At 37.5% G+C, this 12649-nt stretch overlaps 1 protein-coding gene across 4 annotated transcripts in view; it reads left to right on the top strand.

Annotated features, from left to right (window-relative positions):
• The window catches only part of STARD9 (StAR related lipid transfer domain containing 9), a 108475-nt gene that overhangs the window by 73455 nt on the left and 22371 nt on the right, over window positions 1–12649 (top strand). For all 4 annotated transcript variants that reach the window (XM_035328088.1, XM_035328087.1, XM_035328089.1 and 1 more), the window contains exons 21-23: window positions 1273–1317; window positions 8426–8616; window positions 12093–12576. In XM_035328088.1, coding sequence (XP_035183979.1) covers window positions 1273–1317; window positions 8426–8616; window positions 12093–12576 — 720 coding nt within the window. The remainder of the gene's footprint in view (window positions 1–1272; window positions 1318–8425; window positions 8617–12092; window positions 12577–12649) is intronic.

Genomic DNA, 12649 nt, shown 5'->3' with positions numbered 1-12649 from the left:
TTGATAGTTCTGCTTCTTGCTAGAGTGTTTTGGTGTGGTGACAAACTGGAAATCTTTTTGCTCTTTCTGGGGGAAGAATCTCATGTCATTTTTATAAGCATAAAATGTTTACCCTATTTTTGAACATCTCTTCATCCTTCTGTTCAAGTGGCTTGCTTTCCACCTTGGGTAGTGTGTTTCTATGTGCTCTCTTTATCGTGCCTAATCTCTGCATTTGTTTTTTTGATTTGCTGCAATGGTACCTTTCTACAAAATGGTATTTGAAGTTTATTCGTTTACTGACTTACATTTTACACACATCAATCCTATTATTTTCTTTGGAAAAAATGGTGAAGAATTTAAGTAATTTTCTAATGACTGTCAGAATTAGATACCACATTGCTCATTACATGAAATTAGGCATCGGAAGTGGAGCATTTATTATAGAACTTTGGTCCTAGAAAAACATGCAGAAATCCAAAAGTGTTGTGAACAGTTTAGCATAGCATTGTACTAGATTTTGCCCTTTTAAACTTGATGGGACTGAGGAACATTTCAGATTGGATTGATCAGTTTTTTTAATCATTTGGTCAGGACTTAAAAATATTAGATAATGTAACATTATGCTCAGACGTAGCCAGAGTGTTTGAAATGATTACTTCAATGAAAATGAGAAGCATAATGGTATTGCATTCCCATCACTTTTGCAAATGTCCATCTGTTAGAGAAATAAGCTGTAGACTATGTCTAAAAATAGTTGTCTTTCAGATGATATAATGCATTGGTCTTTTTTTTTCCCTTTACTAATTTTTAGCAAATGTAAACGGAATAGATCTACTTGTTCTTACAATAACCAATAAGCCTGTCTTTCTGTCCAGACAAGTAGTTCTGCTTATGGAGGTAGTTATGAGCAAGACATCTAGCCTCAAATCTGTAATATGAGAGTAAAATGAGGTCACTTAAAATGTCTAGACTTTGCAAAGAAAAGTCAATGTCAAGTACTAAAAGGTTTATCTGAGATACTTTGAACAGTAATATAGCACTGAGTGGACTACATGGAGTGCTTATTTGCTGAAACAGTAAAAATAAATAAAATTCCACCTAGTATTTCACACACACACGCACCCGCACAGTTAGTATTTCATATATGCTTTCCCAGCTGCTAGCAGCCTGTGTCTCAGAGCATTCCTCCACTGAAAAATATAACATAATCTCTGTGTTTAGTTGTCTTCAATGAAGTTCTTTTGCCTTCTGTTTGAACCTCTTTGTAATTTCCTATTTCTATTTTTACAGTCAAAAATGTACCAACTGTAAAGAAAACAAATGTCCTGAAATAAGGTAAGAAAACTATTTCAAGTGATGTGTCTAAAACATGCTGATTTTTTTTGGCCCTTCTAGCTTTGCCCTTCTTCTGTGCTACACTGACTTCCTCCAGAAGAAGCAAGCTAGGCTCCAAAATGTAATTTGACTTTATCATGTTGAAACAAGAATCTGTACTTGCAGCTGAATTACAAGCAAGTCCCTGCAACCATGTTCTTTTTTCTTACTCTATCTTGTGCAAATAGTTTGTGCATTTGTTGCACATGTAATCTGTATTTTGAAATCACAACTGCAGTGGGATTTACTATAAATGTCAGTGGTATGTATTGTGTTTACCCATTAGTATATCAAAAATTCCTTAGACAAATGTAAGAGTCCAGACAAGGAATTCCTAGTGCAGAATGTGGTCAGTTTATGCAAAGAGGTATGGCAACTGCACACAGAAATCATTCCAAAATTGTTGGGCTTCCATGCATTTCAGTACTCTTTAATCAGGAACTGATGGTATTTTGCTTTCTTCTGGATTTTTTATTTCAGAACATATTGACGTATACATTATCATAATCATTAATTATAATCTCATTTCTTGTGCTGTCAGTGTGATTACATTATTTTTCTCATCTGCTTTCATTGGGTTGAATTGCCTGTGAAGCTCTAATTTTATATTAAAATATTTTCAGAAATGAGAGAGGAAACAAATTTTTACCACTGAACCCAATTATTAAAACTTTAAGCATGAAACTTTCTATGAAAAGAGGTAGAGTTGAATGTACTTATTACTTGGCTACTTGTTCATATTCCCTACACAAAAGAGCCCAGCACTTCACGTTTCTGATGCTTATTGGAGACCAGCAAACACATGGAGGGCTTGTGACTGGCAACAGTCAAGTGACAGCATCACCACACATAAGTAGATAATGAGGTTCTTGGTCCTGTTGTTGCCTTAATACCATACTGCATATAACTATAAAGTCTATTTCTGTTCTCTTGCCAGTCTGATTTAAAACAAACACACACACAAAAAAATAACTACCAAAAAAAAAAAAAAACATAGAGCAAGAGTATTTCCACTAGAGTCCAGGGATACAGCAGCACACAGAAGGAATTGTAGCTGCTTGGAACATATTTAAGGTTTCTCCCTGAAAATATCAAGACCCAGAACAAAGCGTCTTTTAAGAATGTGGGAAATTCTACTGGATTGGAAAGGAAAAAGTATCCATAGATATGGCATCTGATACTGGAGAACACAACAGCTAATGTGGTACAGTGCAGCTAGTCCAATTAGTATTTGTAAAAAATAATACTTTGTGTTCTTACTAACAGCTATCACTTGAGAATTTCAAAGTGCTGTACAAATACAAGTTAAAGAAAGCTTTTGCAACCCTTGAAAGATCCCCCAAATATTTCACAAAACAAGCACACTGTCATATTAGTATGTCACTATGTCACTTACAGCAGCTCCAGAACTTAGAGCAAACGGGTGATTTAGCAGGGGCACTAACTAATTCTATATATAACTGAAATCATAAGGGGTAGCCTGTGATAGATTGTAGTTACAGCTGAACTGGAATTTAGCAATGCAGCAGTGACCTTTACTGGAGAGTGTGTCTATGTCTTGTGCCTGTGACTCCTTGCCAAAGAGAGGTATGTTTTAGAAGTGTATTTAAAGGACTGCTTTAACCAAGTCATTGCCTTACTGTTGTTTTGTTTTGGGGTTTAAGCAAAGAAAAAATGAGGTTTTCTTTTTTTTAATTATTATTTTTTTGTGGAAAAGCTAAAAAACAAAAAACCAAAACCTGTAAGCAAACGAGCTAATCAAAAATCTGAATGATATTTTGCCTGATGGTGACTGCCCTGAATGGGATTCTTCTGTGTACATATTTCTGAAGGTCCCTTACTTCCAAAGGTTTCTGACTCTGCTGGATGCTTTTACTGATTTCTGGTTTCCACTTCTGCCCCTCACCCCCAACTTTTGCTTTGAATTGTGCCAGTGGCATTGCTTCATAGCTCCTGCATCATTTTTCCCTTTGCTCTAGGGAAGAGAAGGGAGAGGTTTGAGCCTCAGAGCTAGGCAGAAGCAGATGTACTCAGTCTCCTCTGCTGGTCCCATGCAGCTGCGTGCTGCGATGCTCTGAGACCCTACGGGAAGGGCCCCGGATCAGACACGTGTGGAGAGGGGGAGGATGGAGCAAGGCGGGGGAATATATATCAGTGGATAGGCTTGTAACCCTGACTTGTGATTGCTCACAATGCTGGGATTTGCAAATATGCAAAAGGTCTTGCCAACATATTTTTTTTTCTCCTCCTCTGCTTTATTAACTCTTATTCCCCTGGAAAAAATCATTAGTAAAAGAGGAAATGGACTTCAATACTAGGCAGACAGAAGGACTGGGATGCTAACTTGACCTATGTTATCTTTAGGGAAAAATGACAAATCACAGCTCTTAGCAAGTGTTCCTTTCTTTTTCTTTATTTTTTTTCACTTGAGTTTCTCTGTCTGAGCCTGAAGATTTTGTTGCAGAAAGCGTTCTGCCTCACCACAGAGCTATTGCTGCCATAGTTACTGAAAACTGCATTATGCTGTAGGAGCCGCCAGCCTCTGCATCAGCAGTAGAAGTGTTTAGGGAAGAGGGGAGGAGAATTGCACAATAGGATCCCGGAGAGCTGACGACAAAACAGGCTGGAAAAAATGTGGATTTACAGACGGTTCATTTAGCATGCGTCATGCAAACTTTGTGGAGAGAAAAATGAGATGGAAAAACAATCCAGCAATATTGGTATAATATGATTTTTTTTTCTCAGTAATTTGTTATATTTATTTTGAGGTTGTTATCTTGCTGTTGTAATTTTAATTGCTGTTTTAAAAGGTTTACTTGGAGGAGGGGTGACTGTTGACACTTCTTGCTGCATTTGGTACACCTAGAAATCTGCATGATTTTATGAAATTTTATGCAGGGTTGGTTTTTTTATATGCTGTATGCCAGAGTATACCGGTCCTGTGAAACCAGGATTTTATGTATGTCTCCATGTCTACAGAAACGAAGCTGTTTGTCTTACATTTGTCCCGAGGTTATGTTATTTCCTGCTATAACTGTACTGAATGCAGGTTGCTTTTATGGGAAGGAAGGAACATACGCAGTAGCAGAAATTGATCTGTGCTTGATTCCTTTATCACAGGATTTCTGTATCTCAAGTATTAATTTAATAGTACATCTTATTTAAGACATTTTAGATGAAAGAAATGAGTGATTTTGTTCACCTATGTCAGAATATGACTATATTCTTATGTTAATTGAATTGATATTTGTTTTTAGTTTAATTGTTCAAACATGTGCTACAAAAACTGTTCTTTACATTGCCCACTAGGTGTTCTAGCCACTAAGTGTGTGTGAATCTGTTATTTTATTTTGGGGCCATTGTCACCTCCTTTTTGAGTTTAATTTGTGGTGGTATTTCTACAAACTAGCAAGGATGTGTTGACATGACATAGCATGTTCAAAGGTAGAAAGGAAGCACTCTCAATTCATGTTCTTGGTTTCAGCAGTTTCTATGAGAGACAGATTTGTACCCCAAGCCAGCCAGTCGTTTTACTCTCATGGTCAGTAAGCTCACAACCAGAGGGAAAACATTCCATCTTGTGCCATAATACCTGTATTATGTAAGCGGCTGTGCATCATTTTTCATTATCTTTTTCTTCCACTTGAGAAAACAATCTTTAGAAGTGACTTTGTAAAAAGCTGTTGGATTTTCAGTCTCTGTATTCAGAGTTGTCCCTACCACCCTGCCTGGCTGTTGTTTTGTACTATTAAAAATTAGGAAATGAGGCAAAGAGGCACTGAAATAGCAGCAGAACTGCAATTTGTATATATGCCTTCAGCAGCAGTGGGACAATCCACCTACCTTTTATTACAGAAACTTCAACCTTAGAGACAGAATCCTTCCATCCAGCTACCTCACCAAAACATGGCAGTAATAATATGGTAATGGTTGCTGCGATGTGTTTCTTTACCAAGATTTAAAGTGAAGTATGGTCATGCCTCTGTACTCTTGGCTTGTATGGGGTGTAGTCACAGTATGGAGCTGTCAGCAATAACATTAGTTTGGCCAGCATCTGCTCTATGTGCAAACACACATGCCTGTTGGAAAGGATCTTACGGTTTCACATCAGATCAGCAAAAAGCTATTACCTCATACGTGAGGGAATACACCAGTGCTGCTGAGAACAGCAAACACCACACTTCAGTGTCCATTCTTTGCAATGCTTATTCCCTGATCCATTATAATGGCTGTGGGATGTTTTCCACATTGTTGGAAAGTATGGGAAGAGCTTGTTACTCTCTCCCACCTGTAAGTAAGTGTTACCTAACTGCCCCCAATTACAATTGAAATGCAGCATTGAGTTTTCACATACTTATATAAGTTATGTTTTTCAAATTGTAAGCGGTTTGAATTATGATAGGATGGCTGCAAGCAAAAACTCAGGTTAAGAACAGAAGATGTTTTTGTAAAAGGAATTTTATGTAGTTTTAGTAAACACATGCAGAACTAGAATTCTTTGTCTACTGTTTTGTTACCAAACTCCGCTTTTCAGCCTTATTGGCAACAACTTAATCTGTTTCCTCAATCTCATACAGAATGCTGCTGATAACGTTAAATGTATAGGAATCAGCTCTTCTAATACTCAACTTTCTAATATTTGATAAGGATAATGGATTCTCCTCACTTCTCTTGGATGAATGTATTTTGCTTCTTTCACATGTCTCAGACTAAGTGATTTCCCAAGGTCATGCAAATGTTCAGTAACAAATGTAGATTCAGATTTTTCAGCTGTTCTGCTACTGTAGGAATCAGAGCTTTTATACGTCGGCAAAAGAGGCTGAAGTCTGCCCCATTATCAGCATTGTGCATAGACTTAATATGTACAGTTGCTATTAAGGTTTATTACTTTTAATGTATCGGCAAGAGCTGACATCAAGGCTCTCTTAGGATAACTAGTGCATAAGCATTCAAAGGCAGTCCTTGCCATGAAGACCTTGCAACCAAAGTGCATGAAAGCACAGAGGTGATGTAATTGCTCCAGAATCAGAGGAGTCTTCTGTCTCAGATCAGTAGTTTAGCTGCTGATTTAGTAGTTTAGCTACTACATATTTATTGGAAAATATGGAACATAACCTTGAATCCTCATTTGTGGAAAGCCTCCCTCAGGGTTTTTATTAAAAACATGGGAGCTTTTTCTAAATCAAACTCTTCAGCTTTCATTTTATATTCAGAAAGGGATGATTTTTTAGTTAACCAGACCACCTTTAACCTCTAAGTTTGTCCCCCAGCAGTTGGTGTCAATACAAACAACCAAACAGCTTGGGTATGAAACAGCCACAGGAGCCTTACATCAGTAAAATGTCAATTCAGTCCTACCTCAGGTGAATAAGAAACTAGGGGTCCCAGTCCTGTTTCCTGGGCATCGATTACTATTCATCCAAAAGAAAAAAATACAAATCATAGACTGTTGGCATCTTAGCAGTCAAGCCAAGGACAAATGGATCTTGGAGCTGCCTATTGTGATTTGTTTCTGTAGGTCTCAGATAGACAAAAGCCATTTAGCAGATGGCAGTGACAAAGTTTGTACTTTGATGCAATAACAGATAATTGAATAGAAGAATCTCCTCTTCAGTTATTCTCACCAGCATTATGTATACATAAACACTAAAAAAAATCTGTTTTCCTGAGGTGAGTGGAAGAGAGTCAGTAATATTTTAAATTATTGGGAATTTTAAGGCTTTGTATAGTCAAGATTTTCTGCTGCTTCTTAAGAAAGTGAAAATGGATGTTACTTCTAAAGGCATTCCAGAAGACATGTAGGTTTTGGCTGCTTAATTGTTTCATCTGTTTTGTTGGCTAATCTAACATACAGAGTCAAAGTTGTTGCTGTAGAAACGGCTGCTTCAAACAAATGCTTATGGTCCTAGTTAGAGATTTCAAAGAAATTCAAATGTAGCAAAGGGCTCATCAGACCTTGCTCATCTGACCTTGTATTTGTAGTGATTTTATAAACAACTTGACATTTCCAAAGCATTCCCTTTGATAATATATTTTTCTTTTCTTTTGACCTTCAAGGACTCTTTAGAGTTTTGCCATCTTTGCTTTTTTTAAAAAGCGTAATAAATTTATTTTAATATATCATTTAATACTTTGGTAAGATATATTAACATATTTTTCAAGACTTAAATATTTAATTTTCTGATGCGTATATCATGTGGTGTTTAGAAACAAAATGTCAGGTAAAGATCACGTATCTCCTTTGTACATGATAAATCTTTAATGTTAAGAATTTCTAACGATGATGTGCAGACAGGTAGAATGTATATTCCTTTCTTACGTAGGGTTAGTAGATCTTGAATACTGTTGTGGTTCATGCTAAGAATAGATATTATTTAGATAGTGTGTGTGTGTATACATTTTTGGCAAACAGTCAGGAAACAAGCCTCTTGGAGGGCCTGTAGAGTTTTTCACAGGTTAGTTACTTTTCTGATCACAGTCATGCTCCATGTATAGAAGTTGTAACCTAATGTAAAAGCTGCATCCAAGAGAGAACTGGATGATCGAGTTCTTTCCTTGATACTTTCAGAGACTTTCACTGTAATCTCAGTATGTCCTGTAACCCTTTTGAGGTTGAAGATTCTTGATTTGTAAGAGAGAAAAAACGTTTTACATTTCTGTAAAACTCCGAAGCACTGAGATGAAAAACATCCTATAATACTGGTTATAAATTTATAAAACATTAACACCCCCTTCTCCTTCCAATTTCCTTTTTGGAAGATCTTCAACAAAATGACAAGTGACAATTTTTTTAAAATTCTTTTTGCCTTCTTTCTGGTGATGGAATTTTCTGCTTCACCATGTCAACTTTCAGCAATGCTGGCATTTCTGATACTTACAGGACTGTGGCCTGCTGTGACGTGCATGTACTCAGCTACTTTACCATCATAAGTTTTTAGTGTAATGCACCCTTATTGAAAAAAACAATCCCCTGAATGTTGTTTGTCTTTCTTTAGTCAGATGACTTGTTTCATTACAAATGTTTGGTATTTTTTTTCTGGTTTAAATTCATTGTCAACATTTCTAACAGCAGAGAGATAGATGCTGTGCATGAGGAGTACCAGCAGAAACTGAGAGACCAGGAAGCTTTCCACAGAAAACAAATTCAACGGCAGCAACTCTATGTTGAGGATTTAAAGCAGCAGATCCTCAGAGGACAGATCAAAGCAGAGCGGGAACTAGAAAATGACCAAGCACTCATCAACCAGCAGATCCGAGAAGGTAGGTACCCTGCCCTCTCTCACTTCCCTTCCATTACTGAATTTTTTCATCCTCTTTGTTTTTTTTTGTCTTAGTTATGCTTTGTGTTAGGGGTGGAAGTTTATTTTTACAGCTTATTACTAGTTTTCTTCTTAATTGCCTTTCCCTTGAGAACAATTATCAAGCTTTGATTAACAGGACTAACAGGGCTCCTTTGCAGTGCACCAGCAGCACTAATTATCTTTGCAGGTCACTGCTGGGAGAGACAGCACCAACACACTGCTCCTGCTGTGGCACTGAGCCTCTCATCTCCCCAGCTGCTCCCCATCCTGTTTCCCTGCAGTTTTGCTCTGATTGTATCTGTAGTGCAACTCTCCCATGTGAGACTCATAGATTGAGTTTTCTATTGTATTTTACATTTTTCTTTTGATTTATTTGTGCTTCATCTATTGCATTGTTCTGAAAGATTGAAATTCAGATGACCGTGGTAGTTCTTCTGTAAGTTTTCAAGGGAAAGTGCTCTAACATGTGTTGGTTAAGATGCTCTGTGTATGCATTTGTCGATGATCTCACCAGTAGCACAGTGCAGACCTTATTCATGTGCTTTTAGTGAAGGCTCATGGCATAGGACCATGCTTCAAACTGTGGTTGCCTTGGGAGTTTTAAGCAGTGCACATCTGAGAAGTAGGTGGGACATTGAAGTTCACTTCATGCTTAGTTCTCAGCAGAAGATTTCGAAATACATTATAATTCATTTCGGGTTAAAGCTTTAGGATGTTTTGTCTGCTTGCATTTTCCAGATGGAAGTGTAATGAAGTGATCAAGTTCTAGTTTTTGTTGAGATATTGATTAACTTCAACAGGAACTCTACAGTGATCAGTGTTATATTGCATATACGTCCTATAGGCCAGATTTAGCAGAGATACTGTTCTAGTCTTGAACTGAAAGTAATTGGATAAAATACTGGTGATACTGGTCTGGCACAAACTTCAGCTCTACACTAACTATGCCAAGAAAAGTGTATTTGGAGAGGTGTTTGCTAGCATCAGTGGCTCCCATCCCCTAGAGATGCTGCTTTGCATGCAGATACATTCATCAAGGTTTTTCTTGGTGACTACCTCTTAAAGATTTTGTGGACTGATCTGGCAGCATTTTAAACTTTGAGAAGCTTTTGACCACTGAAATAGGGTTGCTGTTGTGTTCTTCTAGTTACCTTCTAATGAATGATTTGTTCCAAGCTTCTTGATAAGGAACAACAAAGGCACCATTTCCATTTGGCAAGGCCTGCTATTGGTTCCTGGAAGAGGAATAATTTTTGAATTTTTTGAGGTTTCTCAGAGCCAAACATGCAGTATGACATCTTCCAATTACGCCAACCATTACGCCAAATTGTGGAGATAGAAAGTAGGTAGACTTAGGGTATGTAGACAGTACAGAGTTTCTCCAAAATATCTTAATTTCTTGAATCTAGACTTGTTCTCTGCTCCAGTCTAGTTTCACTGTTTATCTGTGTCCATGCGAAGCTTAGCCAGACAGGCAGTTTTTGCCAGCCAAACACAATTCTTCACTTGGAAGCCCACCAAAGTTCTCTTGCCTTTTCTGCATTATCTTTTTCTCAGCTCCTGACAGAGGCAAGTTTGTGAGTAGACATTAATTAGCATCTTAGGGCTTGCAGCTCTATTACAGGGACACTCTCATCTGCCAAATATTCTCCTTGGTAGAAACATACTGAAGAGGACAGATCTGGATATTAAGAATTGAGAAAACTGTTTTGTATGTAAAAGTTAAAGATGTGATTAAGAAAAAAAAATAACTAAAACTATGACTACAATGCTTTCCTTTTATCCATAAAGGAACTGTCCTTATCTGTAGAGTATCCATACTTCTATGCATGTACTGTGTGCATAACTGCCGAAATAAACAGAGCAGGATAATCACAGAGGTGGGATTATGTTTAATGAATTATGTTTAACAAGATCTGTAGTCACCAAGCAAGTAATGCTTACAATGCTTATGCCTAATGATGGCTACATTTTTTAAATTAGGGAAACTTCCACAGCCCAAAATTCCCTTCTTGCCACTCACCTGACTTACAAAGAGCTACAGATAGTCTTCATTCACCATATCAAAGTTAAATACCTCTGGTTTCCTAATCCTAACCCCATGAATAACTAAAGGTAAGGGGCTGCAGATTGAAGATAAACCCATCCAAAAAAATGTTGCTGCTAGGAAGATGGAAGTGCTTTCAAAGCTTCTGTCCTTTGAGAAATGGTCTATTTATGAAGGAACTTTACCTGTGATTTGCATGTTGCTTTTTCAGCTAAGGATTTTATTTTATTTTATTTTATTTTATTGGTTAACTCTGTGCAGCTGAATATGTATATTTTCATACTAGCCTAAAAATGAACAAACTCTTTAAGAGAACATGCCTAAACACTGAAAAACCACTAAGCACTTCCCTTGCATGGAGTTAAGTGGTCTTGCTTCAAGAGTTAAAAACAAATCAACATGGTGTTCTGTGTCCTCTACTGCTTCCCCATTGACTGCAAAGATCAGGTTCTCTGAATGTTTAGAAAAGATGAAGAATTTAAACAGATGTAAAACACTCTGTTATCAAATGAGGCTAATCAATTGGTTTGTGAGAGAAGCATGTTTAGCATTTATGAAATATGGGGGACATGCGTAAAAGGAGAGAATCTAACTATAGAGTAGACTGGTGATTTTATGAAAAATATGCATTGACTGGTGATATGTCTTTTTTGGGTGTGTTCATCTTATAACTAAAGATTGTGTTGCCTTCACCCGTGTCCTTGTCATGGGAATTTTTCATTGATTTCAAGTATATTGCATGCTAAAGTGTTCATGTGCAAGATGTATGGACTCTTATCAGGCATTTTTGCAAGTGCTTCTGAAGCAGCCATAGTTGTTCCCGTGTTAACTCCTCTCACAGTGCCCATATGTTCATTCCCTACGTAAAGCATTTGAACTTTAAAATGTGACTTCAGAATAATTAAGGCAAAAGTAGTAGTGTATTTCACATTATAAAAGCTGATCAAGTCATAGTACACTCCTGCAAATACCTACCCCATGTCTGAAAATTGTGCAGGAAGGAACTCGGGCACTGAAATATTTCCTCTGTATTTTAAGAAAAACATTGAGGTAATTGAGTGTAATCTTTGAGAAATTGAATATCTAAGTCTGTATCCTTTTGGAAAGTGTTAAACTTTTTGCTTACAAACAAGGTCTTATTCACCAGTTTCTTAGCTGTGTCAGCTAACCCCCCTGTTCATATCTTGCAGTATTAGTTGTTACCTGAGTGCTTATCCCAATGGGTTTTCTGTACAGTAATGATACATTTTTGTCTAAATGTCTTGTCAAGGCTTTGCTCTACCTACATAAGAATTCTGTTCTGAAATGGGCTCTCAGGGCTGATTAACTGAATGAATAATGCTTCTCCTATGATTTTTACTTTCTTTCAATCATTGTTTTGTTTACAGACCAGCAGTGGCTTATAAATGAGAACAACCGACTAGCTGCCCTTCAGCAACAACAGAGAGAGTTTGCAGTGCAAACAGAATCTACACTGTATGCAGAGGCTGAGGTGCAGAGTAGCATTGGGCAGGAAATCTGCCCTTCCCTGCTACAGCAGAACAAGAAGACACTGGTGCAGCTGGAGCTCTTGCGAAGGTACTCCTTAAAAAAGGCAGAAAGAAACATTAGACGGAAAAAGGTCAAATTCCAGCTGGAAAGGATAGTCAAGAAGCAGAAATTATTGGAAGCCAAACAAAATCTAGAGCAGCTGGAAGCTAGCTGCTGGCTCAGTGAAGTGTGTGTGAAACAACCCCGAGTCCTAAACCAAAATATTGCAGTGCAGGCCTCTCAGGATCACCCATTACAAACCAGGAGGAGGTCATTGGGTTCAAGTTCCTTGCAACACAGGCAGTATTCATTCTGTAACCTCCATCGGCCCCAGGTACCCAGGTAAGTTAACATCTACCAATTCCTCTGCACTCTCAAAAATAATTTAAATTAAAGTATTTTCACTGGCCACCTG

This window comes from Oxyura jamaicensis, chromosome 5 (assembly GCF_011077185.1).
Source record: "Oxyura jamaicensis isolate SHBP4307 breed ruddy duck chromosome 5, BPBGC_Ojam_1.0, whole genome shotgun sequence".
Classification (NCBI taxonomy): Eukaryota; Metazoa; Chordata; class Aves; order Anseriformes; family Anatidae; genus Oxyura; species Oxyura jamaicensis.
The sequence above is the reverse complement of the archived record's forward strand: the minus strand, read 5'-3'. Positions and strand labels throughout refer to the sequence as shown.